At 36.3% G+C, this 26,715-nt stretch overlaps 2 protein-coding genes across 7 annotated transcripts; one reads left to right on the top strand and one right to left on the bottom strand.

Moving 5' to 3' along the window:
- Positions 1–35: 35 nt before the first annotated feature.
- LOC119082556 (phosphoserine phosphatase) lies at positions 36–9,303 on the top strand. 4 transcript variants are annotated; one of them, XM_037192075.1, is made up of 4 exons: positions 36–594; positions 7,299–7,438; positions 8,222–8,501; positions 8,566–9,303. In XM_037192075.1, exons 2-4 carry the CDS (start codon positions 7,420–7,422, stop codon positions 8,963–8,965), a joined length of 699 nt encoding a protein of 232 aa, XP_037047970.1. In that variant the 5' UTR covers positions 36–594; positions 7,299–7,419; the 3' UTR covers positions 8,966–9,303. The 4 variants fall into 4 exon arrangements, with proteins under 4 accessions (XP_037047970.1, XP_037047971.1, XP_037047968.1 ...); XM_037192076.1 differs by having other exon boundaries at positions 576–720; XM_037192073.1 differs by lacking the exon at positions 36–594 and adding an exon at positions 852–928.
- Positions 9,304–24,304: 15,001 nt separating this feature from the next.
- On the bottom strand, positions 24,305–26,107 carry LOC119082555. Of its 3 annotated transcripts, none has more exons than XM_037192072.1 (3): positions 25,908–26,107; positions 24,743–25,396; positions 24,305–24,709 (listed from the first exon to the last, which is right to left on the bottom strand). In XM_037192072.1, the coding sequence occupies exons 1-3, from the start codon at positions 25,937–25,939 to the stop codon at positions 24,430–24,432; spliced, it is 966 nt and encodes a 321-aa protein (XP_037047967.1). In that variant the 5' UTR covers positions 25,940–26,107; the 3' UTR covers positions 24,305–24,429. The 3 variants fall into 3 exon arrangements, with proteins under 3 accessions (XP_037047967.1, XP_037047966.1, XP_037047965.1); XM_037192071.1 differs by having other exon boundaries at positions 24,305–24,352; positions 24,417–25,396; positions 25,908–26,106; XM_037192070.1 differs by having other exon boundaries at positions 24,305–25,396.
- Positions 26,108–26,715: the final 608 nt, after the last annotated feature.

Consider the following 26,715-nt stretch of genomic DNA (forward strand, 5'->3'; position numbering starts at 1 on the left):
AATCTGCGGCCATGAATCGAAGCTGCTCTCATTCATAATCTTGGTGTATATGTACATTTGCATCATCTTATTATTGAGTGGCATATTACAATAGTGCAAGTGCATTAATTGAAGCGCATGAGCAGTCTGGAATTCTCTGAATTTGTGAATTTGTGGTATCATGCCGACGACACTTGAGCCTTCACATACATCCTAATTTATTTGTTGTTTATTATCAGAAAAAGCATGTGACGCTCAACCTGACATTGTTGTTATTAACGAGAGGAAAACATACATAAATAAAACGACAAAACTAAAATAGTAAATAGACGTAAGGTGGTGTGTGCATTATGTAAATGACGCGACATGATAGTTTTTGATCGGTGATAGGAGAAACACGAACGCGTAGTTTTGTTTGGGTATACACGGAACAGCTGAGATTTCTATTAAAAATTGTGTGTGTTAGTCGGTTAGGCTAAATAGTCGTACGGTTTTGTTGTTTGATTGGATTGCATATAAGTATTTTTACGTGATCAAACATGATGTTATTTAACTGGAATGTAAATTTTGATTGAGCGACCAGTAATTTAGGCATTTTGATAAAGCGTTTTAAAGGTGAGTACACCATCGACGGCGCTAGTTGTGATGAGTTTTAGTAGACAAAAAGTGTGACTTTAGTGTGTTTAACAAAGAAGTGAATCAAAATCGAAAATTTTAGTTGCTATGCGAACACATTTTTAGGTAAGACTACGACACGAACGATGTGAAAAGTTACCGAAAATAATTTTTAGTGTTTTTTCGTCTCTTTTATCATTGAATGTTCAATTTTAGAATTTTAGAATTCTCATTATCCGAAATTTTAGTTAGTCACAGCTTAATTGCTCAAAATGATAGGCGTTCTCAGTAATTTGCTCGTTAAGTTGTTGTGCATTTTTGTGATTAGTGCAACGTAAGAATGATCATTGGTGATCATAATTGACAGTAGACTTGGGTTTTTCTTAGTCTATTTCGTTATCAACTATTCACACTGTGGCATTTGAATTTCGTAACTTTAATTAACCTGTCACAGACGACAAGCATTTAACAGTTTTACTATCTGATCTGTTACTTCATTTGATCGAAGATTTTCAAAGATTAATTTCAGAAATCTTTTACTTCATTTGTTTTGAACACGCTTTTTGCTATATAAGACCTCATTAGTTGAAGCTTGTCGTTTATTATTGCTGTCGTTGTCGATGGCAGGTTAATGCTAGACAACTAACAATGGTTTTGTACGCAAATAGTGGCATAGTGTGTTGGTGCCCCAAAATCGAAACACGCTTCCATTAGTCCCAATGTTGCCGCTGAAGTTGCTTCGACTTTTTTTTTAAGTAATGGGAACAAGACAGTTGTTGGTGTAGGAGGTCTCTCGGATGCAACGAGTTCTAAAATGTACTCAATAGCTCTGCACTAACTATCGTTAGTACAATATCGAAAAATGACAAAAATTATAGTTTTTGACTTTTTTCGATATAGTACTAACGATAGGTGATAGAGGTCTGGGTAGTACTTATTTAAGCTCTCGGTGTCCGAGAGACATTTTGCACAAAAAACTGTTACGTTCCAATTGCTTTGAAATTTTTTTGTGAAGCAGCTGCAGCGGCACTACAGACGCCATTGGGACCAATGGAAGACTGTTTTGATTGCTATAAGTTTCAAACTGAATGTGTTCTTTATGAGGAGATCTTTGTCTTATGAGTTAGTTAATTTAAAGGATCAATGTAGTGTACAAGCTAGGTCAAGCATACACTATTGATATACATTACTCATCGCCACTAACATAGTGTAAAATTTGTTAAACTAAAAATGAATAAACATGAAACGCGAAATACAGTCCAAAACTTTAGACATTGTCTCCTCGAAATATTATCAGCAACATTGAAACGTGTTCCACATCTAAGTAAATTCATTGTATCCCTTTGCATTATCATTTCACTTCGTTCATGTGTTTTTCTTGTATTTCTTTATACTCTAACACTTATCATCCATATCACCAGCGTTTCGCGTTTCTTTGTGTATTGAGTGTGTGTTTGTGTGTTACAAGACTCGATTGAATTCGAATTGAAATCGAGACACGAAATGATGGAAGCGAAAATATATAAAAACTACACACGCTGTGTGGAGTAGAATAATCAGTCTGTGGATACTTGTGAATAACGAACATATTATACTTGTTGATATTTTAGCGTTCGGTGCATAATAACAGAGCAGAAAAAAAAACTTTTTTTTAATTAGTAATATTTGTCAGACGATTTAAAGTTGTTTTGAAAGTCTGTTGATACTGCGTACTGTGTTTATCATTGTTTAATACAGTTTAATAAAAATGAGTCGGTAAGTTAAACAGAAAATTGAATTAGGCAACCAGCTGTTGTAGCACATTCAAATACTGTTAGGGTTACACATATTCGGTGACCTGAAGTCAATTCTATTATCACGCTCATGGCTGATGTAATAAATTATTGTCATTTCACAACAGTCATTAATTACACATTAAGTCCGGGTATCGACGACCAAATGTTTACTGTTAAATGCAAATGCTGTACAAGAGCCAGAAATGGTTGAAGCTTTTCTTTGTGAAATGAATTGATTCAACAGATCAAAACAATTTAATTCAATTGTGTGACTTATCGTCGTGTCATTCTTTTCACACAAAAGTTCATTCCCATTATACCGTCAGGGGCTATCAAAATATGCAACGTTCCTAACGATTTAAGCGGCTAAACAGATATCAAAAGTTCAAAAGTCGGTCAACCTAAACGATCATGCCCAAATTAAAATCAACCCAGGTTCATTTCCGACGTATACAGAGCAGAGTGCATACTGCATATACGCATGAATATGAAATGTAAACAACAAAAAATTCTACAAAACAAAGATCAAGTGTCAATGTTATTCTTTTCTGTGCGGCGTGTAAAGTTATTGAAAGTCTTGCCTTTTCCCCAATTTATTTTTATTTAAGTCTAAAATGGAAATTGTTACAAAATTCAGAAAACTGAAATTTTTAGGTGTTTTTGGTATTTTTAGGGTTTTTTTTTGTATTTTTAGGTGTTTTTCAAATTTTTAGGTGTTTTTCAATTTTTAGGTGTTTTTCAAATTTTTAGGTGTTTTTCAAATTTTTAGGAGTTTTTGGAATTTTTTAGAATTTATATTCCCAATGGAATATTGGCCTTGGAACTCTGTAAAATTTAGTGATTTTATTGAATTCCGGATGTTGTGCTGATCGTCTTATTAACTCCTCGTCACATTTTTATCAAGTTGATCACATGAAAACATTTTCTGTTTTTGTTGATCCATCGACTCTAACTCGTTTGCTAAAAACTATCTCTTTTGACGGCACTATTATCAGTGCTCTAGCACGCTTAAGAGTGATACCATTTATTAATATTCATTACTTCGTTCAATAAATTTATTTTAATGAGTTCACTCGTGCTAGATTGTAGAGCTATCTATAAAAAATATTTATTGATCGGTGGACATAGCGGAGCGCTGTACGTAGATCTTTGAATTTTTTTTTTCATATTTCTTCACCGCTCGATAAAACTAACAAAATTCTTGGTAATGCTTTTAGTGATGAGTTTTGAGTTGAGTAACATATGAAAAATGCTACATCACTTTAGCTAGATACTTTGTGCTGATAAAGGAATGAAATTCACAAAAATCACTTACTCAGACACAACACCCAAATTTACTCTGCACAATAAAAAAACAGCACGTCGTTCAGCAACCTCATTGAAATTTTCCATGACACGATCATGAATAAAGCAATACTTTTCGCAAACACACGAAAAAAATCCGCGTTCAATTCGAACTGCTTAAATTCTCAAAACAAGTCCATTTTTTTGTGTTCACTTGTTTTGAAAATAAAAACCAGTTTCATCGAGAATGGAAATTAAAGTGTTTCGTTACGTTAAAAGAAAACAATAAACAAAACCATACCATCAATTTGATAAGGGCAAATAAGCTAAGAACAAAATGATTAGAGGAAATGTGTGCGTATGGTAACATCTCAATTCGTTTAGCATAGAGTCATTCTACTATCAAAGCCAATAACATTATTGTTGCTATCTGTACTCCGTATAAACAAATTGTTTTTATGCATAGCGCGAGTCTCACATTTTTTACGTAATGCCATTTGCATACATCATGGAAACGTAAGTTAATTGGGTGATGTCTGGAATATATTTTTTTTTTATTAAACAAATAAGATGATTAATTCGATAAAACATATGCAAGGGGCACGATATATGATGTCTTGCAAATTTTACTCCTCAAACTCCACTCTACTGTCGAAGTATGACTCAAGTTATGTTTTCTGTTCAGTTGAGCAACAATCACTGGTCTATGTTCGGTCTTAACATTCATTAACATACCCTCCATTATTGTACAAACGTGGTAGACACATGTCTAACGAAATGAATGTTTTTGTCTATCATTTTGCAGACTAGGTCAAATTAATTGAGATAAGTTTATTTTTCTGGTAGACAGCCGACTCAAACCAGATATCTTGTTCAAAAAAAGGTATCAAAGGTTGAGATAATGCACACAAATTTGTTGACTTTTTTTTGGGTGTATGTTGTAACGACACACTTTGGGAAATTGTAGATTGGAGAGAACAAAGAATAACATTTTTGAGCCGGTTCTAAAGAGTATTTTCGAATTAGGAGTTGAGGACAATGACTTTGAATTCTTGGTGGTTTCCTTTGGATGTTGTGATGTCACATACTCTGGTGTTTACCACTCGTCCTCGGGATTTTTAATGAATTTGAGAAATTTATTGAAGTTTTTTTTTTAAGTATTTTCAAATGACTGTTTATTAGGGGAAATTACTCCCACTATGCGAACATAAGACACACCTTCATGTGAATATGTACCTCCACTTTCGTAGTTCGTAACCACTGTTCTTCTCTTCATAACTTTTAAATTCTCAGAAATCGTACACTCTCGTGTGCCCAGTGTATGCATTCAGCGACTATTTTTTAGAAAAACATTTTCTTGAATTTTCCTAGATTTTCCCAAAACTTTCTCTCATACAAACAACAAAAATATTAAAATTTTGGAATTCAGAACGAATTTGGTTGGAACAACGATTATTATGATCTATATGTCATGATGCACCTTCTATCCGAGATTTCACTTCAAGGGTGAGCAAAGTTGGGAACAAAGCTTCTACTTTGAAGGGCCAAAGAGTTTTTTCGAATTTAATGTTAAAGTAAAACAAAATTGTTGTCGACATTTTATGACTGATAACAACTTCCCCATCGCAAATGATCTCCGCGAAATGTTTGAAAAATCCCGTACACGTAAATAATGATCTACTCAAAACCCTTAAAACAAAAAATAAAAAAAGTTTTTCTAGAAAATGATCAAGTGTCTCTGCAGTTCTGCAGTTCTCACAACAAATTACAACTGTCAGTTGATGGCTGGTAGGTTTATATAGTAAAAAATGGAATTTCGGGCCGCGCGAGTTTCCTACGCTAGAGGTGGAATCTCGCAAAGTTTTGAAAGAACAGGTTAAGACAACCACGAAGACGGGTGACACAAAATTTTATAAACAGATAGTGTGAGAAATCAACTTAAAGAAAATATTTTTCTCGAAAATTCACAATTTTGTTTTTGTTAAGTTCCATTTTACATATAAACTTCGCACGCAGCCGTTGACGCAATTGAGTTACAAACAAAAATTTTTTATATTTTTTATCGATGGAGAACCTAATTATAAGACACGTTGTCTCGTATCATATGCCAAAAAAATATAAAACTTTTTTTATAAATCATTTTGGAAGTCACTGAAAACACGAAAATTCGAATCGAAATACAAAAATTTTTGATAACATACTGTATTTCCATTCGAATTTTCGTGTTTTTAGTGACTTTCAAAATGATTTATAAAAAAAGTTTTAACTTTTTTTGGCATATGATACGAGACAAAGTGTCTTATAATTAGGTTCTCCATCGAAAAAAAATTTAAAAAAAAATTGTTTGGAACTTAATTGTGTGTCACCGCCTCCGTAATCAACTCAGAATTGTATTAACCTGTTCTTTCAGAACCTTGGAATCTCGCGCCCATACATTTTCGGTTTTACATTTTCTCAATTTAAAGAAAAATTGGAAATGGGCGCGAACTCAATTTTGGACACCTTTCCATAAACTGAAAATTGGATGCGGGTGAGAACTTAATTTTGGACACTTTCGTAAAAGGATGAATTCCCTAAGAACGAGCAAAACGCCTTTATGGTACATCTCGTAAAAGGATGAATTCTCTTGGAACGATTAAAATATATTTTCTTTGCATTTCGTAGAGGGATGAATTTCCTAAGAACGAATAAAGTGTCCAAAATCGAGTTCGCACCCATTCCCCATTTTCTGTTTATGGGAAAGTGTCCCAAATCGAGTTTCGACCCTTTTTCAGTTTATGGAAATATTGAAAATGTAAAATCGAAAATGTATGGGCGCGAGATTCCACCTCTAGTGCAGGAATCTCGCGTGGCGCGAATTTCCTCAGCATCCAGTTGATGCCTTTAGGTGCCAGAGCTTTATTTAGATTCTATTCTAGCTACTCAAATGATATAAGTAAACTACACAATTTAGTTAAACTTTGTTAGAATTAAAACGGTTTTTATTTCCCCAAACAAATTTACTTAATTCGTACAGTCGGCGACTTTGAAATACGTGACGTATTTCGATTCAGCTGTTTGTCAGCTGATCTACTCATCCAATCGAAAGTGATGTTACGCCTGCAAACGGTTTTACCACCACAACACACTAAACACTTGTCACTGAAAAACAGCTGAAACGAACTGCAGCATCAGATAGATCCTATTTCAATGTCGTTCACTGTAATTTCATAAAATTAGCAAAAATGCAAGCCAAAGCAATTTTAATTTTATTAATTAGAAAGTTTTAATTTATAATATTAAAATCGGCGCATTATAAGCAATATTAGGCATCCTCTAGAATTCTATTAGAATCAATAATTACCTCAACAAAACAATTCCACACAGTTAAAATAAATCACTTACGAAGGACAACCGATAAAATGCTTATTACCGAGAGAAAAATAACTTTTATTTGCATTTTGTTTGTTGATTATTTTTCTGAGAAAAAATAAAACGAACACACAAAACGTCGACATATTCATAACAGCAAATGATGTGTGTGACATGTGATATGTACTTAAAAACAATAAACAAGTTCTAATAATTATTAACTGATGCAACTAACATCATCGACGCATAATGAAAACTGACTGAAAAATATGCTTCCGTTTTCATTGATTACAGATTCAACAATTCGCTTCTGGGTCTTGTGGCAATCACGGCTGCAGAAAACCCATCAGCATCGGTTATTCGGAACCGACCGACTACTGCTAAAACATCGAATGGAAACTCAACCTACAGCAATATGACCAATGTTGATCAAGGTGATTTTTTTCGTTACCAATTTCGTTTAGGAAGTTCATACTACAAAAGATATTTGGGGGAAAAACAGCTTAGAGTATATACTAAGCAGCGTCAATTCAGTGGAAAAATTTAGGAATAACAGTCCATCAACTGTGACGCTCGTATTAGAGAGATGTTGTTTTTTAACGATGGAATTTTCCAAAAAAAAATTGTTTTTTTTTCGTCTTGGAAATTTTGGGACAAATATTTTTAAGTTCACTCAACGCGTTGATTCACTCCGAAATTTTGTTTTTAAAACTTGATTTTGATAAGACGGTATCTTTCCGAAATGACAAACAGTATCAAGGTACAATCGTTGAACCAGTTGCTTCTGTTGTTTCGATTATATTTTTGGTTACTAATTCTTTTACTTCAATCATTTTAACATAAATTTTGCTCTGCCTACACAACTAGTTGGTTAGTCGTTGAGGGCAACAAGTCACAGTTTCATAACGAAGAATAATATGAGAGATTACTCATCCGTTCCACATTAGTATTCACGTCAGGAGGGTGTTAGGGAATCTCGCGCCGCATCATTCACAATAACTCACAAAGTGACATCTTCCTTATACAAAATGTGTCAAAATGTGAATTATTGTGAATGACGCGGCGCGAGATTCCTAGCAACCGTCAGGAGTCACAGCCCGTTCATCCTATTTCTAGAATCATCTCGGTTAAACACCGCTAGCTTAATATTCCTTTTAACAGCCACACCCTTCCGGTATTCGCATTTGTCTCGATTGAAAATATTTCCATTTCCGCAGATAAATCTAAAAATGCATCCGAAGCCGCACAGATTATACGCAACTCACAGGTGGTGTGTTTCGATGTCGATTCCACTGTCATCCGTGAGGAGGGAATCGACGAATTGGCCAAATTTTGCGGTAAAGGACAGGAAGTAGCTAGGCTCACCAAAGAGGCAATGAAAGGTTCAATGACATTTCAAGAAGCGTTACGATTACGATTGAACATCATCAAACCGTCGCAGAAGCAGATCAGAGATTTTCTGAAAGCACATCCCAGCACACTGTCCACCGGAATAAAGTGAGTTCATTCGATCGGTCACCGGGGCGTTTGTGTTTCTAATCGGAATTTATTTTCCCAACAGAGAACTGGTTCATAGCCTGAGAGCCCGACAAATCAAAGTGTGCCTGATAAGCGGAGGATTCGATTGCTTAATCGAACCAGTAGCAACCGAATTGGGCATTCCGGTTGAGAATATGTTTGCCAACAAATTGCAATTCTATTTCAACGGGGAATATGCCGGATTCGATACAAATCAGCCGACATCTCGGTCGGGCGGCAAAGGTGAAGCGATCAACACCATCCGAAAAGAGCTGGCTGACAATGCATACATCACCATGGTTGGTGATGGTGCTACCGATTTGGAAGCATCGCCTCCAGCAGATAGTTTCGTTGGCTATGGCGGTAATATTGTTCGCGATGAAGTTCGAAACGGTGCCGATTATTACATTACCGATTTTGAGAAACTGACGCAGGCGTTGTAGTGTGTGTGTGTGGGTTTTAAGTTATTTTTTTTAATTAGAAAAGTTTCCAGTGTTCGAATAGTTTAATTACATCGATAAGAAGTTGTGGAAACGCAGAGTATCCGAGTAGTTAAAATTAAGATGAAGATTTTTTTTTTGAGTTCTCAAGCAAGTTTTAATGTTATGGTATGTGTGCCCTCAACACATATTTTGATTTTATTGAATAATTCAAAATGTATTCTCGAATGTTATTATACGTTCATATACATTGTTTTGTTGGTCATCACCACACTCAATGTTCAGAACAAAATAAGTTAAATGAAAATTAATAACAACGAAAAAATTTATGGAAAATAAATGAACAAAAAAAAATGTTTTGAACGAAAATATTATTTGCGTGCGGTTATTCATGCGATTCAAATTACGTCAATCCGTTTTCATAAACAACCGAACGAAAATGAACTGAACCCGTTCTTAACCTTAAGCGGTTAGTCATCCGCTATCGACAGCAACGACAAGAATAGACGATGAGAAGAGATTATGTAAACTGCACAACAACAAGCATCATCAACAAGCAATTATAAGATGAGTCCCATTCAATTTTTCTGTCACAATAACACTTTTGTTGTGTTTAGAAACACCCTGTGACATTTAACAGACAATATGCACCATATTTCAATGTAGAATTTTCTGTGCATCAAAATTGTAGAAGATTTTGTGGATCTAATTCATACAACCTAGTGATAAATGCTTTTATCACATACGCGCGAAGTTCGGATGTCAAAATTACTTAACTAGAAGAATAATTCAAAAATTACACTTCAGTTCTATGTTGTTGTCTCGTTTTCGCTTATGTGATAAAATAGAGTACACACTTGTCACTATCAGTCTCGGCAAGCCTCGACTTCTTCGTGACAGGTTTGTAATATATATTTCATACGTAGAACCCGAAAACCTCTCACACGCTAAAAAAGACTTTTAGTCCTAGGTACGAAATATACTATTTTAGGCACTAGACGTGTAGACTCGAGGCCGTAGGCTGCAGGGACGCCGACTTGTGTTTGGGAGTAGTGGTGCTCATACAACAAGCGAATCTGGGAGTAGTGGTGCTCTTTCAAGTAAAACTGGAAAGATGTAGTGGTGCTCATCATTCGAGTAGTGGTGCCCGAGCCTCGCTTGTCCTTAGAAGTCGGCGCCTCTGGTAGGCTGAGTGTGACAATACACATCGTGTGCCTAAAAAAGCATTTATCATCAAGTTGTATACAACGTTTTTCGCAATAAAGGCAATGGAAAGTCTACTTTTCGTCACTTGTTGCGAAAAATAATTTTTTTACACTCAAAAATGTAAAAACAGTTAAAAAGTCGATGTTTCCACCCTGTATTGTCCAAAAATTCGGGAAAAGTTCCGAAATGTAGGAAATTCAATTCTCTATCGTTTTCGCTAACGTTTTCGTGATTTTGAAATGCTTGGTTCCATCTGACCAAAAAAGGTCAAAAACGAGAAACCCCAAATTTACCCATATTTTCTCGAAAACGACCAGGAATCCAGCCTGGCATCCGAACTTTTCTTGATCAGGACATCGAACTCTATCAGAAACCGTTGAGACATTCTGCGTACCATTCATGGACACAGAATGTTTTGTGGCCCCTCGACTATTAGCAGTATCGATAAGTTCGAAAAAAATTCTGCAAATGTGGTTCGGAGAGCAGATTGAAAAATTGACGATTTTCAAAGAGGTCCGTAGGACGGCGCGATCCGGATACCTGCAAACTAATGGTATGGGATGTCATCACTACTCACCTAGATTAGAAACATATATAAATCACTTAGGTTAAATATCGCGCAGGCAAGAGTTTTCTTTTCGAAAAAAAATCACAAAAATGGAATCCTCGTGAAACTTGAGTCGCTCCAGCTCATCCACATCAAAACTTTGACAGACCAATTTTGTCTTATATTCTTCCCTGAACTCTAACATTTCGATTGACACCCTATACAATATGATCTGTCTGCGATAAATGTGATCACGTTTTCTCACTAAATTCGGCGAATCTGGAAAACCTTAAATTATGAAAATTATAAATTATAAAATTGTGTTAAATTAATCAGGCCGCCTGAAATATACTTTTTACATTATAGCTGGTGAGCATTTTTCATTTTCGATGAAAATTAATTGATATTTGCACTTACAAGTTGACAGTGTCAACTTGACATCCTTGTCTCCTGCAGTTAAGAGCGCTCACCCCTTGGCAATTTTCTAGCCTACAATTTGTGCGCAAAAATATTCGTTTTTTGATGATTTCTCTGAACTAAAATCTTTTTTTGAAAAAGTAAAACCATCAAAGCATGCAAAAATGTGTTACTTTTAACAGAAAAATTGGTTTGTGATCGATAACATAACTAACTTGGAGAAAACTTTGCAAAACACATAAATTTACACATTTGCAAAGGTTTCTCCAAGTGGGTTAAGTTATCATCCACAAACCAATTTTTCTGTCAAAAGTAACACATTTTTGCATGCTTTAATGGTTTTACTTTTTCAAAAAAAGATTTTAGTTCAGAGAAATCATCAAAAAAACGAATATTTTTGCGCACAAATGTAGGCTAAAAAATTGCCAAGGGGTGAGCGCTCTTAAGTATAGCTGACAACCGTGAGATTAAAAGTAATGGTTTTACTGAGATACACAAATCCGTTTGCTCGAGTTATCGTGCTATCAAGTTTCGAGACGAAAATCCTATTGGGAACATCTCTAACATCATCGGTCCGTTATAGCCCTTTCTCGAACTTAATCTCAGGAATTTCATTCCGCGTCTATTTAAAAAAAAAAGATTTTGGAAATCCTTCGGGGATTATTCAAGTTATCGTGTTATCAAGGAATGAACAAAGTGTGACAAACATTTTTATGTATTTAAAGTTTTTAGTCATACATTTATGCACTTACAACACGGCAGAATAAAAGTTACTTTTACTCTGCCGTGCTTACAATCATTGTTGAGAACATTGTGTAACAAACATTTTATAGTGTTTATAATCTGTAAGATCCATAACTTTCAGGGAATATTTTAAGGTTTTAAGGATTTTCTCTTTTCTTAAAATTAAGCCAACCAATAGTTGCAGTCCTTAGTAGCAACGCTGATTACTTAGTGACTAAGTTAAGAAGAAAGGAGCAAAAGAACAACAATTTGTTTTGCTGGATATCAGCACGGTATATTTTTGCCCACTGCCACATCAGATATGTGAGTTACTTAGTTTAGGAAGTTTAGTTTTCCAAAAAAAAAATGTAAACTTTTTAAAACTTGAGACCAAAAAACTTCTATGGCTACCAGTGTCTCTCAATGTTTCTTGGATGATTTTCTTTAATTGTTCAATTTGTGGCTGGACTTTGTTCCAAATTATTTCACAAAGAAATAGAATTACACTGGCAGTCCATCCACACCAAAGAACAGTCGGTACTTCCAATTCATTACTATCGCCTCTGTTGCTAGTTTGATGATCGAGATTCATTTTCCAAAGATTTTTGATAAATGTTTCAGATTCATCTTTGCGCCACTTATTAATCAATCCAGCACCTTGCAAACGGTGAATAATGTCGTTTAATGGCCCGAAGAAGGGAAACTTTCTACTCACATAAAAGGCCACCAAATGTTTTCTTAGATACGGTTCGCTTATCAAATGATATGCTTTTAAGTTCAATCGTTTCTGAACTTCTAATAGCTGTTTGCCACCTTCAAAAATAGTAACAAATGCAATAGAATTATTAAATGTGTGCCTTTCCTTCTCCAATTGTACAAGGTTCATCGACACCATTCTGTTACTCCATCCACCATGTTGTGATGCTCTTTCTAAAAGTTCAGTTACATGCGTTGCATTGTCTTCTCCTTGCAAAATCGGAACTGTTGCATTGAAAAGGTCGTTGATTGAACTGATTTGACGCTCGTAAATTGGCAAAGTAAGATAACTTTGAAATGCTGATAAAATGCCGTTCATAACGATTAACCCGGCGAATGTTAACGGTACGATTGTACAAACATCTGAAGAACGAAGTTGCGTGTACCTGATGTCCCCATTGTCATTCATCAAGAGATTTATGACATCAACAACACACTGAAGCAGTAAAATTTTCTTCGTTTGCAAATAACCAGATATGACCAGCGGGAGAGATGCAGCGACGATGACAAAGACTATGTAAGCGAGAAGACGTTTCCACGTTCCATTTTGTAAATATGCCAAAAAGCCAGAGTATAACGCTGCATGAGGAACTATCAAAACCAGCATTTTCATTTCATGTGGATAGATCTGTACATTTTCGACCAATAATTCGTACATTAAAGCAAAATCGATTACGAAGGCATTTCCAGACGTTTGGAAATCAACCGTTAATAACGATGCATTGAACACGCGAATAACAGTGTCCTGAAAGTGTCTAGCAACAATATTCGTTTCATTCAAAAGCACAGAGCTTTGCGCAGGCGGAGACCGGATCGGATGCTTGCAATAATTTGGTACTTTGTTAGGAAAATAATTGCTTGGAAACTCACTTCCAGTCACATTTTTCAAATCATAAGTACCAATTCCAAAAGGATCGAACCGAAACACGTTGAATGACGACACCGCATCCTCTACACTTGAATAAAATGAGCAAAAAATATTTACGATTCCAACTGTCGAAGCCCTACGGAACAATTGGTCTACGATATCCATTGATGTGAAGCTGCCTACGACAAACACTCCAATTTTCACATTAATATCGAGCTGTTGAATCGTTTTCACCTGATCCATAAGTTTCGAGTCATTTTCAATCTTTAGGCTTTCTGTGACAACAATCAAAAATGAATTTTTGATGGCCAAGGACTTCAATAGTTGAGTAGTGTTGCTAATATCCGAGTTAATATCAAATATAAAAACCGTTTGCGTTGTAAAGTTGCCGTCGTAGTATCGCTTGAGTGGAATGTACCGGCTATGGTCAATGGAAGGGTCAAGGAAAAAAATATTTTGATCGAAGCCGAAAAAATTATTCAGCCGATTGATTAGTTTCACCTCGTGATACTGATTCTGGCACTGCACCTTTGCCAGCGGTAAATTTAACATTGCCAGAATTAGCACACACTTCATGATAAGTTCGTTTTGAATTATCTAAAATTCTATAACTGCCGTTCCTGCCGTTGAACACTGGTTTCACTCGATAATGACTAAACAATAGATTTAACAATTGTTTAGGCCAAAGTATTATGTCCAGCTTTGCTTCATTATGCGTAAATTACATTGAACAAAGAATTAATTATTTAAAAATTTACGATGTGTTGGAAATGCCTCATCAATGGTTAAAACCTTAAAACATTACCATGGGTAAGTGAGTACTAACACACGTGTGGCGATTCATTTCATTACGGTCAAGTAATTTTATTATTGAAAATTGTTGTGGGGCTGTGAGACACAAAACAGTCGCGTAGCCCCAAAGGGAAAACCATGGGGAAAACTATAGATTATCTTCAAGATACGATCCTTTCAGACGTAATAGCCTCACTTAATTCGTTAAACGTTTCGTTCATTCATTCATTTGTATGAGATTGTTTTTAACGTAAATGGCATTTTATAACGTGGAGGGCATTTCTAGATGATGATCTATACATCATGAACATGACCTTCCAAACTTCAGACAGGATACCAGCTGTCAGACTTGTCGAAATATATCAAAAATATCTAGACTTTGCATGGAAATTTCATTTTTAGATGAATATGAGTGTGCCCATGCCCAATACCCTCTCGGTGTGTCTTGCCCGTTTCTAAACCTCGGTGTGTTTGGGACTAAACCTGTCTTGCCCGTTTCTCTTCTATATACTCTTGGAAGAGTATAACCTGAAGTGAATCATAACTCGCTGATCCATGAAGCAATCGTCTCCTTCTCGTCTTTTCTACCTCTTAACACATTCATTCCTGAACCCAATACCACATCTGTACCACAGTTAAAACAATGCTCTGATACATCTTTAAACGTTTAGAGAGATTAAACTTTTTTATTTTACCTGTCGTCTTAAGAAAGACACACAGGCAGTACCGGACTGGCTCGAAAAAGCCCATCGGGGGCTCCATGCAACACAATTTAAAAAGGCCCACAAATTAAAAATTCTCATACAAAAATCCAAAAGGCTCATCGGGAATTCCCCGAATTCACCATATGGCCAGTCCGGGCCTGCACACAGGGGTTTAGAGGGTCTACGGATTATCTGTGTAAGAAAAGAAATTTTTACATTGATCCATCGCATCGTTCAGTCAGAGTCTCAGCGTCAGCCATATTTCACCATATTCAAGACTTCAACCGAGCTAAACAGAACAACAAAAAAAAAACGACAGAAGGGCCATATCCTAAGACGAGAAGAAGACGATTGCTTCATGGATCGGCGAGTTATGATTCACTTCAGGTTATACTCTTCAATGAGTATATAGAAGAGAAACGGGCAAGACAGGTTTAGTCCCAAACACACCGAGGTTAAGTCCCAAACACACCGAGAGGGTGGGACGGGTGGTTTATTGGTGAACGCACTGGACTTCCACCGAAATGGCCCGGGTTCGATTCCCGGTGTTGACAAGCATAGGAATTTTTCTCTGATAAATAGAACGTCCCTAAGTTCACCCAAGCTTCATAAATTGGGTAGTTACGGGATTCGATGCCCGTAACGACAATGTACACAATCATCAGCACTGATGACGTCACTCACAAAGTTGCCAGGTTGTGTACGAAAAAAGACAATGGCACTGGAGAAACACGTGGTTGGAAAGTTCTACCGCTGCTAGCCGTTCATAGATGGCGCTAATAACAGTGGAGAGCTCGTGAATGATGACAGCCCAGTACATTCAAAAAACTGTGGATCACGCATACAACCATCGGCATAATCGTCATCGCATATGGTCGCCGAACTGTTGGTTCACACCTTCCTCCCGGCACACAACTACATCGAAAACGTACAACGCAACACACCCGCAGAATACAAAAAATAGAATACTATAATGTATAAAATGTATAATAGGTTAAGTGCAATGTAAAATGAACACATAAAAATGAAATGTAACAATACCGATGTACAAATACCATACGAAATAATAATAATAAACCGAGAGGGTATTGGTGTGCCGCACAAAAAATAGTATTTACAATTTGCGGACCTAAGAGTTTTTTTTTTAGGAAAATATGGGAGACTGTCGGTAGTCCGATTTTTATATCTACAAGCAACGAACTTCAAGCAAAAGTGCTTCGAGTGACACTTGCCAAATAAAGTACTATTTTGTATGACAACTGTTTTCAGATTTTTTTACAGTGTGAAGATTTGTTTGATACACTGAAGTGCCACTCTTGCTTGAAGTGCGTTGCTATAAGTGATAATATAATATAAGCTATAATTTTCCACTGATAAGAATATATATTGCGATCACGACATAGTAATGAGGCAGGGGCAGACGGCGAAAATGCATTCAAAGGAGGGACCTAAATCCTGTTATAATCGTTTACCAATACCCTCTCTAGCAACCAAACTACTTTTATTAAGGTGGTGAAAGAATCAAGCAGCCTTTGGAATTTACATATTCATTACAGCGTAGTCAGTCAAAATGTGAAATAGTGTTTGTAGAATACAAAGAAATAAGGTGTGAATTTGACACATAGAGCTGAGAGTTTGTTTGCTAGAGAGAGTATTGTCGTTTACGTATTTGTTTCATGCATTTGTATTAGTATCGGAATTTAGGCCCCTCGGCAAAATCGACTGCTCTTGCCTGGGATACTTTATTCCTAAGAGTAATCATGTCCGGAGCGATAGCGGAGGACTTGACGCAGTCTAACTTCCAAAAAAAGAACGAAGAAAATTTTTTGAGACGCGGCAACTATATATAGGCGAGAATTTAAGTTTCTTTCCTTTGGCCTGTATCACCACAAATCCTATTCGATCTTATTCGCGCTTCAAATACGAGCAAAACGAGCTATCACTCGACTATGTAACTTTAAAATTGCCGGAGATACATCGTTTTGAAGTTGGTCATTTTGATAGAAAATGCACCAAATTAACGTTTTTCAAACAATCAAAATATTTTAACTTACTCTGTATGTTTCTATCTATCTGTCTATCTATCGACGGTCGATCTCGGAAACTAGTCAGCCAATCTCCATGAAATTTTGCAGGAACCTCAGGGTGGGCATAAAAATGAAAATGTGATACGCCATTATCCCAGGAAAAACCAGAATTTTGTTTTATTGGCCTCGAAGTGGTTTCTGAGTGTGGTTTTCGAGGGTCGGGAACGCGTTTTCGGCTGTAGCTTAGCTGTATTGAAACCTACAGAGGCGTGTGACCCATCAAATGAAAGGTATTCGTAACACGATTCAAACAAAAAATTAATTAAAAAAATCGGGTCAGATTCGTTTGAGCTAGAGTGATTAGAGTGACCAAATTTTGAGCTACTCGAGCGTAGGATGAAAGGACTAATATTTTTGCGATTATGAGAGATAGAGAGTTACTTTCTTCGGCAAAGTCTCAGAGTTTTACGAGTAGAACAGGGGGGCATATGTGAAAAATGTCGAAAGTTGGAAATGGGTGGGTCAATTATGTTTTTAGAGGTATTTCTTGAATGGTGGCAGATAGAGAGTTACTTTCTTCGGCAAAGTCTCAGAGTTTTACGAGTAGAAAAGAAGGGCATTTGCGAAAAATGTCGAAAGTTGGAAATGGGTGGGTCAATTGGGGTTTTGGAGATATTTCTTGAATGGTGGCAGATAGAGAATTACTTTCTTCGTCAAATTTTCGATTTTCGTTAAATTTCGTCAAATTTTCGAATTTTGTCAAATTTTTTCATTTTCGTCAAATTTTCAAATTTCGTCAAATTTTCGAATTTCGTCGAATTTTTGAATTTCGTCAAATTTTCGAATTTCGTCAAATTTTCGAATTTCGTCAAATTTTCGATTTTCGTCAAATTTTCGAATTTCGTCAAATTTTCGAATTTCGTCAAATTTTCGAATTTCGTCAAATTTTCGATTTTCGTCAAATTTTCGATTTTCGTCAAATTTTTAAATTTCGTCAAATTTTCGAATTTCGTCAAATTTTCGATTTTCGTCAAATTTTTAAATTTCGTCAAATTTTCGAATTTCGTCAAATTTTTGAATTTCTGTTATAAACTGTTATAAAAGCAGTGTTCTAAAACTTCTAAAACGATTGATATCCCAACAAAAATCTCTTCGAGAAAAGTGTGACGCAGTCTTTGAAATACAATTTCTAAAATGAATGATATCGCTAGAGTTGACGCTTTCAGCTTCGTTACGCAAAAATTAAATTTTACACCCAATTAGTTCAAACAAGCTGGCTTAGGTTTTCTCATCATCTGCCAAATAATTTTTACAAAAAAAAATTTTGACTGGAAACAACCAAAATTTTACCAAAAAAATCTGCGTCGCAAAGTGGCAGATGTTCAGGAACAGACCAGCAAGAAAATTTATCTGCCACATGCGACGCAGATTTTTTTGGTAAAATTTTGGTTGTTTCCAGTCAAAAATTTTTTTTGTAAAAATTATTTGGCAGATGATGAGAAAAACTAAGCCAGCTTGTTTGAACTAAAATTGGGTGTAAAATTTAATTTTTGCGTAACGAAGCTGAAAGCGTCAACTCTAGCGATATCATTCATTTTAGAAATTGTATTTCAAAGACTGCGTCACACTTTTCTCGAAGAGATTTTTGTTGGGATTATACCTAGACCTCTCTAGGTATAATTACTCTAAGCTTTATTCTGTCGTGATTGCGATACATGAAAACCTCTCATTTTTACGTTAATTGCCGCAACGAAACATACTATGACTTAAGTCAAACAGAGTGCTAGAATTGATCGAAATGGTTTTTACATGCTTGCGGGTTGAAATCGGCTCATTACATCAAATTTCACAAACTTTCAACGGCCTCAGCATGTAAAGTTTCTTACATAACTCGGGAAAAAGTTGAAAAGTAACGTTTTCGTGTGATTGTTGACTTCGGCTTCGCCCTCGGATCAACTACATAGCTACCTGCTACAGGAAACATTTATCTTTTTTTCTAGTCGGTTTAGTATGTAAAATGTATTTATTTATTATAAGGAAAACATTATCCTAACAATCCATCTAATTGAGCAAGGAGCTCATCATTCCTTTTCAGAAGCTTCACATTTTCACTTTTCAACGTGTCGACTTCTTTATTTAAAGTGTCTACTTTGTCCATCAAATTACTTATATACATTGCTTGATTTGAAATTGATTTAGATTGTTCAACAACTTGATTTTTTACCTTTAACAATTCACATTCTTTCAATTTATTGTTGTCAATTCCCATCTGTGCAAATTTTGTGTTAACATCCGCCTTTGAAGCCAATAGAAGTTTATCATGGATCTTGGATTTGACGATTTCATCGGCAACCAAATTTATCTGTTTGGAGAGGTCATGCTGAGGGGCGCAACTTTCTACGATATCGACAATGTCTTGAAAGGCCTTCTGAGCGTCTGAAACGTCTGAAGCTGAATTTCACGGTACGGTGATGAACTCTAAAAAATTTGTAAACAATTTTAGAAACCAAAAAGAACCCAAACACAAACTATATTCAATTTTACCTGAGCGACGTTTTCGTTAGGTTGTACGCCAGCCATCTGGGCTTTTTTTCCCGTTATTTTAATGTTTTTGAAAGTATTTAAAACCATCGAAACGGATAAAGTCAGTTCTGTTGATATGAGGTTATGTAAACGTCAAACATTGACTTTTCAGTAGTGTCATGTAGGGCGTCCCAGTCTTAGAGTTACACTCTATGGCAGGCCTCTCACTCTAATTTCGGACTCCTTATTAAGGAATTAAGGAGGTTTTAGCACAAAAATAAAGAGAAATAAGGAAATCGTTAGTTGAAATTAAGGAAAAATAAGGAGAAAAGTTCAATTTTTTCAACTTAAAACTTTCGAAATTTTACAAATTTAAACATTTGGTCATGAACTGAAAGTGTCTGCTCGAAAAGTACAAAATCGATTTTTCATGTATTTTGGAGTTGACCGAGTTTACTCGACTTCGAGCAACGAAAATTGATATTTACCGAACCGAATAGGGTGCGTTATCCTTCAAAAGTTGGGCAGTCTATAGACTATAGACTAAAGATTGCACATAGTAATTTGATTAGCAGAGGTTTTAGGCTCGAACTGTTTCACGGGGGTGCATAAAATTCATATTCTTTTTCCCTATTTTTTCCGACACCTTCTGATGGAATCAATCAGTCATCTTTACAGAAAACTTTCAGCGGATTTTTATCTAAGAAATCCTGGTGAAAGCTTTCTCGAGTCATTTATTGTAATTTAAAATTATAATGCCTACTGAATTTTGCAATAGAACAGTCATGGCGTTTTATTTTCATAGGATGTTATTGTCCACTTTTGTCATGGGTAAGTTTCGCAGAGCTCTTTTATTGCAAGCCTCCAATTTCGATTGAAAATCGACCTTATTTTCGAATATAACTTCCTAAGATCAATCGGAACTAACTGGTGACCATAACCAAAATTTGTGTCTATTAATGCCCCACTTTCTAACCTAATAACAACTTAATTCATTGCCTCTTGCTTCAGTTATATCGAAAAAAACCGTTTTGCAAACACCGTTTTGCGGGAATACCATTCACTTTGACCTCTATAAGTCCGAAAATAAGCAATTTAAAAAAATGTGAAACATACGTGTCTTTTAGAATTGAAAGGCAAATAAAATGAGCCATTAGTCATTCCATTAAAAACGAGCCGTCAGAACAGTCGGAGCGTTTGCTGCGACTGAGCCCCGTACAAACCCGTACATCTATTGCGCACGTGACCCTACTTCGTCCGTCGCCCTACTCTTACCGTAAGCCTATTGCGCCCGTAAACGTCGTAAAATTCTTATGCAATGTGTACGTCTTAAAAATTGCGCATAGCGCAATTACGAAGCCCCGTACGACGTTCCTTTCAAAAGTAACACAAACTACACTTCCCACTGATCAGTGATTTTGGAATTATCATTTTCACCTATTTATATTGATTTTACAAAAATCCAAAATGGCGGCCGACGGCCATTTTGTTAGGAGGTGGAAAGTACAACGGCTGCTTTACATTCGTTAGTACCTTTCAAACAAAAAAAATCATGAAATTCGGTTAAATTTTACTCGAGATATTAAGAGGAATCACCCCTTTTTCATAGCACAAACCGAAAAAAAGGGTCTGAAAGTTGCAGTGATTTCTCTTAGGGTACAACACAAGGAGGCTTATGGTTTATTTACACACTTAATTTACACGTTTCTGGATGCAATAATGGTTTCTGATTTTTAGACCCGTACGAAGTACTGGGGTCTTATGGGTTTACGCATACGTTTGTAACACGTCGAATTGGACTCCCTGAGTAAGGGGAAACCTATTGTGGTTGTCTAGAGATGCCAAATCCGCGAAAAAAAAATGTCCGTCTGTCCGTCTGTCCGTCTGTCTGCACGATAACTTGAGTAAAACGCATCCGATTTTGAAAATTCTTTTTTTTCCCGTTTGGTAATGTCAAAAGACAGGCTAAGTTCGAAGATGAGTGATTTTGGATCGACCCCTCCCGAGCTGTGGCCCAATAAGTGCTTTACGGTTTTTCGAAGATATCTCCGGACATTTAAACGTTAAACTTGTAAGTGATACGTCAAATAAAAGGTATTTACAATACCGATCGACAAAAAAAAAGTTTATGGAAATCGGATGACCGACTCGTGAGTTAGACCCCTTGGTGTGAAACAGGCACAGGGCGGCAAGCAGTTTTTGCTTGTAGGTCGGCCACATTTCAACATATTTCGTCTGTTTTAGCTTTATTAGATAGGTATTGACCGTACCAATCAGGGAAAAATTTTTTATGAAATTATGTTCTCCGGAGCGTGAGCTAGGTCTCTTGGAGTGAGCTCTTATCTGGCTACTCGGAAGTACAGTGAACGTGGTGTATTTTGACAATATCTCGAGTAAATTTTGACCGAATTTCATGAATTTTTTTTTGTTTGAAAGGTATTAACGAATGTAAAGCGTCGGTACTATTTCCGGTCTCCTAACAAAATGGCTGCCGGCGGCCATATTGGATTTTAGTAAAATAGAAATATCTTGGGAAAAATGATACTTAGAGAGTTTCTGTTAACATGGAAATAATTTGTTATGTGTGTGGGGTTTCAGGGATTCCATATACGGACATCTATATATACCTATATACAGCTATAGTGAGCTATATACAGGCATATAGAGCTATATGATAGCATATATTTATCTGTGAAATGTTTATTTATAGTGAAATATAGTTAAATATAGCGGTATCTAGCTGTTTAAATAGGAATTTATGAAATTTGTCTTCGTACGGGGCTGTCTATATTGCCTCCGGCAATTTAGTTGTATATGATAACAAGGCAAAGAGTGGATAATGTAAGTGATTTTAAAGGGAGAATAGTTTTTCAGCAGAGAAGAAAATGAAGTAAGAGAAATGAAGAGTTTCACTTAAAGGCTTTTGATACGAATAGGTGTTTCGTACGGGTCGGCGTTAGCTATGTTTGAAAAAGTAATTCGGATTATTGTTTTTTCAACTTTTAAAATGCCCGTTTTCAACCGAATTTTTCCATAAATTGCACATATTTCTCGTCACACATAAACTTTCATAATACAAATGCACACTTCACAGATTCCTGCTATTGATTCTGATGCTTTAATGGTTTCACTTTAGCTAATTTCATTTAGTTGTTCACACAAAACGAATAAAAACAATTGAAACTGAAGCGAACAGAAAAAATGGCGGCAGCCATTTTTATCAGCTGATCTGAAATTTACATGGAAATATTGACGATTTCACCTATTCAACGTTAGGTGGCACCATGAATTGGTTGTTTAAAAAACTAAATGGATGAGAACTCTTAACAAAAAACACCACCTTCACTGTACGGCCGAGTAGCCACATATAAGCTCACTCCAAGAGACCTAGCTCACGCTCCGGTAAACCGAATTTCATAAACTTGATCTTGACAAATTTTCCCTGATTGGTACGGTCAATACCTATCTAATAAACCAAAATCTATCTAAATCCGTTCAAATTTGACTAACCTACAAGCAAAAACGGATTGCCGCCCTGTACCTAGTTCACACCAAGGGGTCTAATTCACGAGTCGGTCATCCAATTTCCATAAACTTTTTTTTTGTGGGTAGGTATTGTAAATACCTTTCATTTGATGTATCACTTACAAGTGTAGCCTTTAAATCGGATTTGATTTACTCAAGATATCGACGTGACAGACGGACAGACGGATGGACAAAATTTTTATTGCGGATTCGTTATCTATGAACATAGGCAAACACTTTGCCCTTACCGTCTGCTTCGAATTCCATCAATTACACACGGCATCGTAATCCTATAAGCCCCTTCGTACTTCGTACGGGGCTAAAAACCTTTGTCTTCCAACGTGCTAATTTTTTCGCGATATCGCTCTTAAAGGTGATGTTAATGGTAATTAAAATAGTTCTACTCGAGAGGTGCCACCTCTTAGGTGGTGATAACTATCGAAGGAAACTACAAAAATATATGGTAAGTCCAGTAAATCAATCATATTGGAACGACAATGCGCTTCACTTTTCTATTAGAGTTCTTTATGTTGCATAAAAAAAGTAATTTGGAAACGCCACGCAACGAATTTTTTTTATGAATTTTTAATTATTTGTCGGTGAAATTTGCGAAAAATAAGGAAAATAAGGATTTTTTAAGACAATAACGAGGAATAAGGAGGTTTTAATAAAAATAAGGAAAAATAAGGAAATAAGGAGGTGTGAGAGGCCTGCTCTATGGTCCCAGTAAGCACAATGGTGACATGAACCAACACTTTCTGATGAGTGACACAATCAAATACAACAAGTGTTGCTTTCATTTCTTCAACCGAGAAGCACATAAAGACCACGCTGCGCGCTATCCATTCTGGATTGAATTTCCACTCGAAAATTTAAATTTTCTAATCCTTCCGAATTTTGGAGTCGATTTCGATGTAATAAAATTCTTTCCCTATAAATCGGGAATGTGTGGACGCTACTGAAGTACAGCAGATTTAACACGTTGCCGGGTATTGCGACTTGTCAACATTGGGCACACCGGAAAGTGCTAAAGGAGTCGAGGGATACCTCCAAATAAATTTCTAAAAATCAAAAGTCAAATTTTTGATTTTTAGAAATTTATTTGGAGGTATTCCTCGACTCCCTTAGCACTTTCCGGCGTGCCTAAAGTGCCTGCTCGAGCATTATCCCCTACGTGTTGAGAATATGTCAAATTTAGCATCTGCTCTTCCTACTTTACTTGCCACATGGACATGATTTGAGTCAAGAATCGTCTGATCAATTTTCTCAAACTTTATTTTGTCACATAATTCCTTACAATTCCATCATCTACTTCAAGTGCTCCAACGTAATAGAAAATGATCGGAAAACTTAGTTCTCGTTTTTTTTTAGCGTGTGCCTCATTCCGATTTGTCCATCCCAATTTCCAGGTGTGAGCTTACTTTCTTCGACTTGTCACTTTGGGGGGAATTTTGTAGACGCTGCGTAATGTCTCCTACTCTTCGAAAAAGGTCTTCGAATTTCAAAAAATCTTGTGAGGTTATTGTTGGATCGCTGTACGTTTGAAACCAATTGTAAAATATTTGAGCACACCGATATGCCTCAAATGGGTCGATTTTGTTGTCACAGTTTTCCATACGTTCGACAGTGGTGTTGTTGTTCCTATCGTTGATGTTATTATTATCAGACTTGCTAATATCGGTGTTGTATTTACTGATGGTGATACTGATATTGTTGTAGGTACATTTTCTGTTGTCACTTGATGTGTCAACCATTCCAACGCCCGGATTTGGACGAATGCTCAAACCTTCTGGAAGTCGCAAATCGAGAGGTAGACTTAGTGCCGCTGAATTGTATCCCAGCTTTTCGACAACGGACCGATCCAGTTTCGAGGTCGTTGGTGTGGGTGAAAGTGAGTGGGTTGACCGTCCTGGTAAATCGCATGGATCTGGATAATACTGATTGTTCGCGTCAATTTGAATGCTTCGACCATGATTGGTTGTACTCGTACTGGTTACATTATGCAAATTTGCAGTCCATGGTCTATGAGAAGCATCCAAAGCGATGTCGCTTGTTGGACTCGTCGATTGAGTGTATTCCACACTGGTCGCTTGCGGCAAGGAACTGTTCTTGTTGGTTTTTTTGGTCAACAGTTCCCGGTCTGCAATGAACTGAATCCTTTTTACATTTCTGCACCACCCACGTACTGTTGATTCAGAAACATTTATATCCTTCGCAACACTGACTTTTGTTTCACCATTGACGACTCGCTGGATTGCCTTTAATTTTTCTTCCGGTCTCAACTGGTCAATGCGAAAGTAGTGCTTTTCGTCCGGTACGGCTGCATTCGGATACATTGGGTTGAATCTGGAAAACAGAAATGATTGAAATTGTAGGCTATGTTCGAGCAAAGCGGCTCTCTATTGGCTATAAAATTTGGCGGCCTAAAATCGAACAGTGTCCGCTTGCAAATTACGTTATGTTATGAGCCAGTGCAGTGAGAGCCATTTAAAATTTTCATTGTCTTTTTGAAGGGCAGGAAGGTTTCTTATATAGCAGAGTTTAAGACACAAACACACGAACGAAACAACCAAAATGGATTTCGACGATAGATAAAGTGCATTTTCAAAAGAATTAGGCGAAAGATTTGATGTTATTTTGTTGAGCACGCTGCTAAAAAACCAACTGGGTAGTCAATAAGACAATATTTTTGGCGACATGTCATCTGTGAAAGTTACCCGCGAAACACGCGTTAAGCACGAAATTACGAGAAAATACATACATTTAACCATTTTAGGAATTAAATCCCACCTTGATGCCACGACTTGTCATTTTAATTGCAGATAATGAGAAATGTAATAAATTCAAAGCGTCTCACCTTTTTGTGTTGTTGTCGCGAACTCGAACCATTCAATTTAATTCCAAAGGAATTCCCGTTCTTTAATACGTCGCTCCAAATATCGCAGATGTCGCAGGTACCGTATGTCAACCACTAATGATCTATCAGCTTATTTTGTTAACTGTCTTTAATCTGCACGTATCTAATTGTCCTTTTTGTTCTAATTATATGGAGCTTGAGTAGGTTAATTTGTGTATGTGTTAGTGCTTGGTGGATGAAATAGCCAGAGACATTGTAATATTAGTTATTTATGTAACAAGAATCGTATGGAGGTATATTATCGCACTAGATGTCAGATCATGGCCCTACGTTAGTGAAGAGCCGTGACGCAAGTCAGTTCACACTGAAAAATTTGACAAAAAACATAGATAACGCCGACCCGTACGAAACACCTATTCGTATCAAAAGCCTTTATTGTGAAACTCTTCATTTCTCTTACTTCATTTTCTTCTCTGCTGAAAGACTATTCTTCCTTTTAAATCACTTACATTATCCACTCTTTGCCTTGTTATCATATACAACTAAATTGCCGGAGGCAATATAGACAGCCCCGTACGAAGACAACTTTCATAAATTCCTATTTAAACAGCTATATACAGCTATATTTAACTATATTTCACTATAAATAAACATTTCACAGAGGAATATGCTATTATATAGCTCTATATGCCTGTATATAGCTCAATATAGCTGTATATGGGTATATATAGATGTCCGTATATGGAATCCCTGAAACCCCACACACATAACAAATTATTTCCATGTTAACAGAAACTCTCTAAGTATC

The sequence above is a fragment of the Bradysia coprophila genome, unplaced genomic scaffold, assembly GCF_014529535.1.
Source record: "Bradysia coprophila strain Holo2 unplaced genomic scaffold, BU_Bcop_v1 contig_476, whole genome shotgun sequence".
NCBI lineage: Eukaryota > Metazoa > Arthropoda > Insecta > Diptera > Sciaridae > Bradysia > Bradysia coprophila.

Coding starts and splice junctions, on each gene's coding strand:
- LOC119082555 (XM_037192070.1), bottom strand. CDS start 25,939: ATGGTTCGAGTTCGCGACAACAACACAAAAAG. Junction 25,397..25,907: donor CGCGACAACAACACAAAAAG/GTGAGACGCTTT, acceptor TCTGTTTTCCAG/ATTCAACCCAATGTATCCGA.
- LOC119082556 (XM_037192073.1), top strand. CDS start 867: ATGATAGGCGTTCTCAGTAATTTGCTCGTTAAGTTGTTGTGCATTTTT. Junction 7,439..8,221: donor TATGACCAATGTTGATCAAG/GTGATTTTTTTC, acceptor CCATTTCCGCAG/ATAAATCTAAAAATGCATCC. Junction 8,502..8,565: donor ACACTGTCCACCGGAATAAA/GTGAGTTCATTC, acceptor TTTTCCCAACAG/AGAACTGGTTCATAGCCTGA.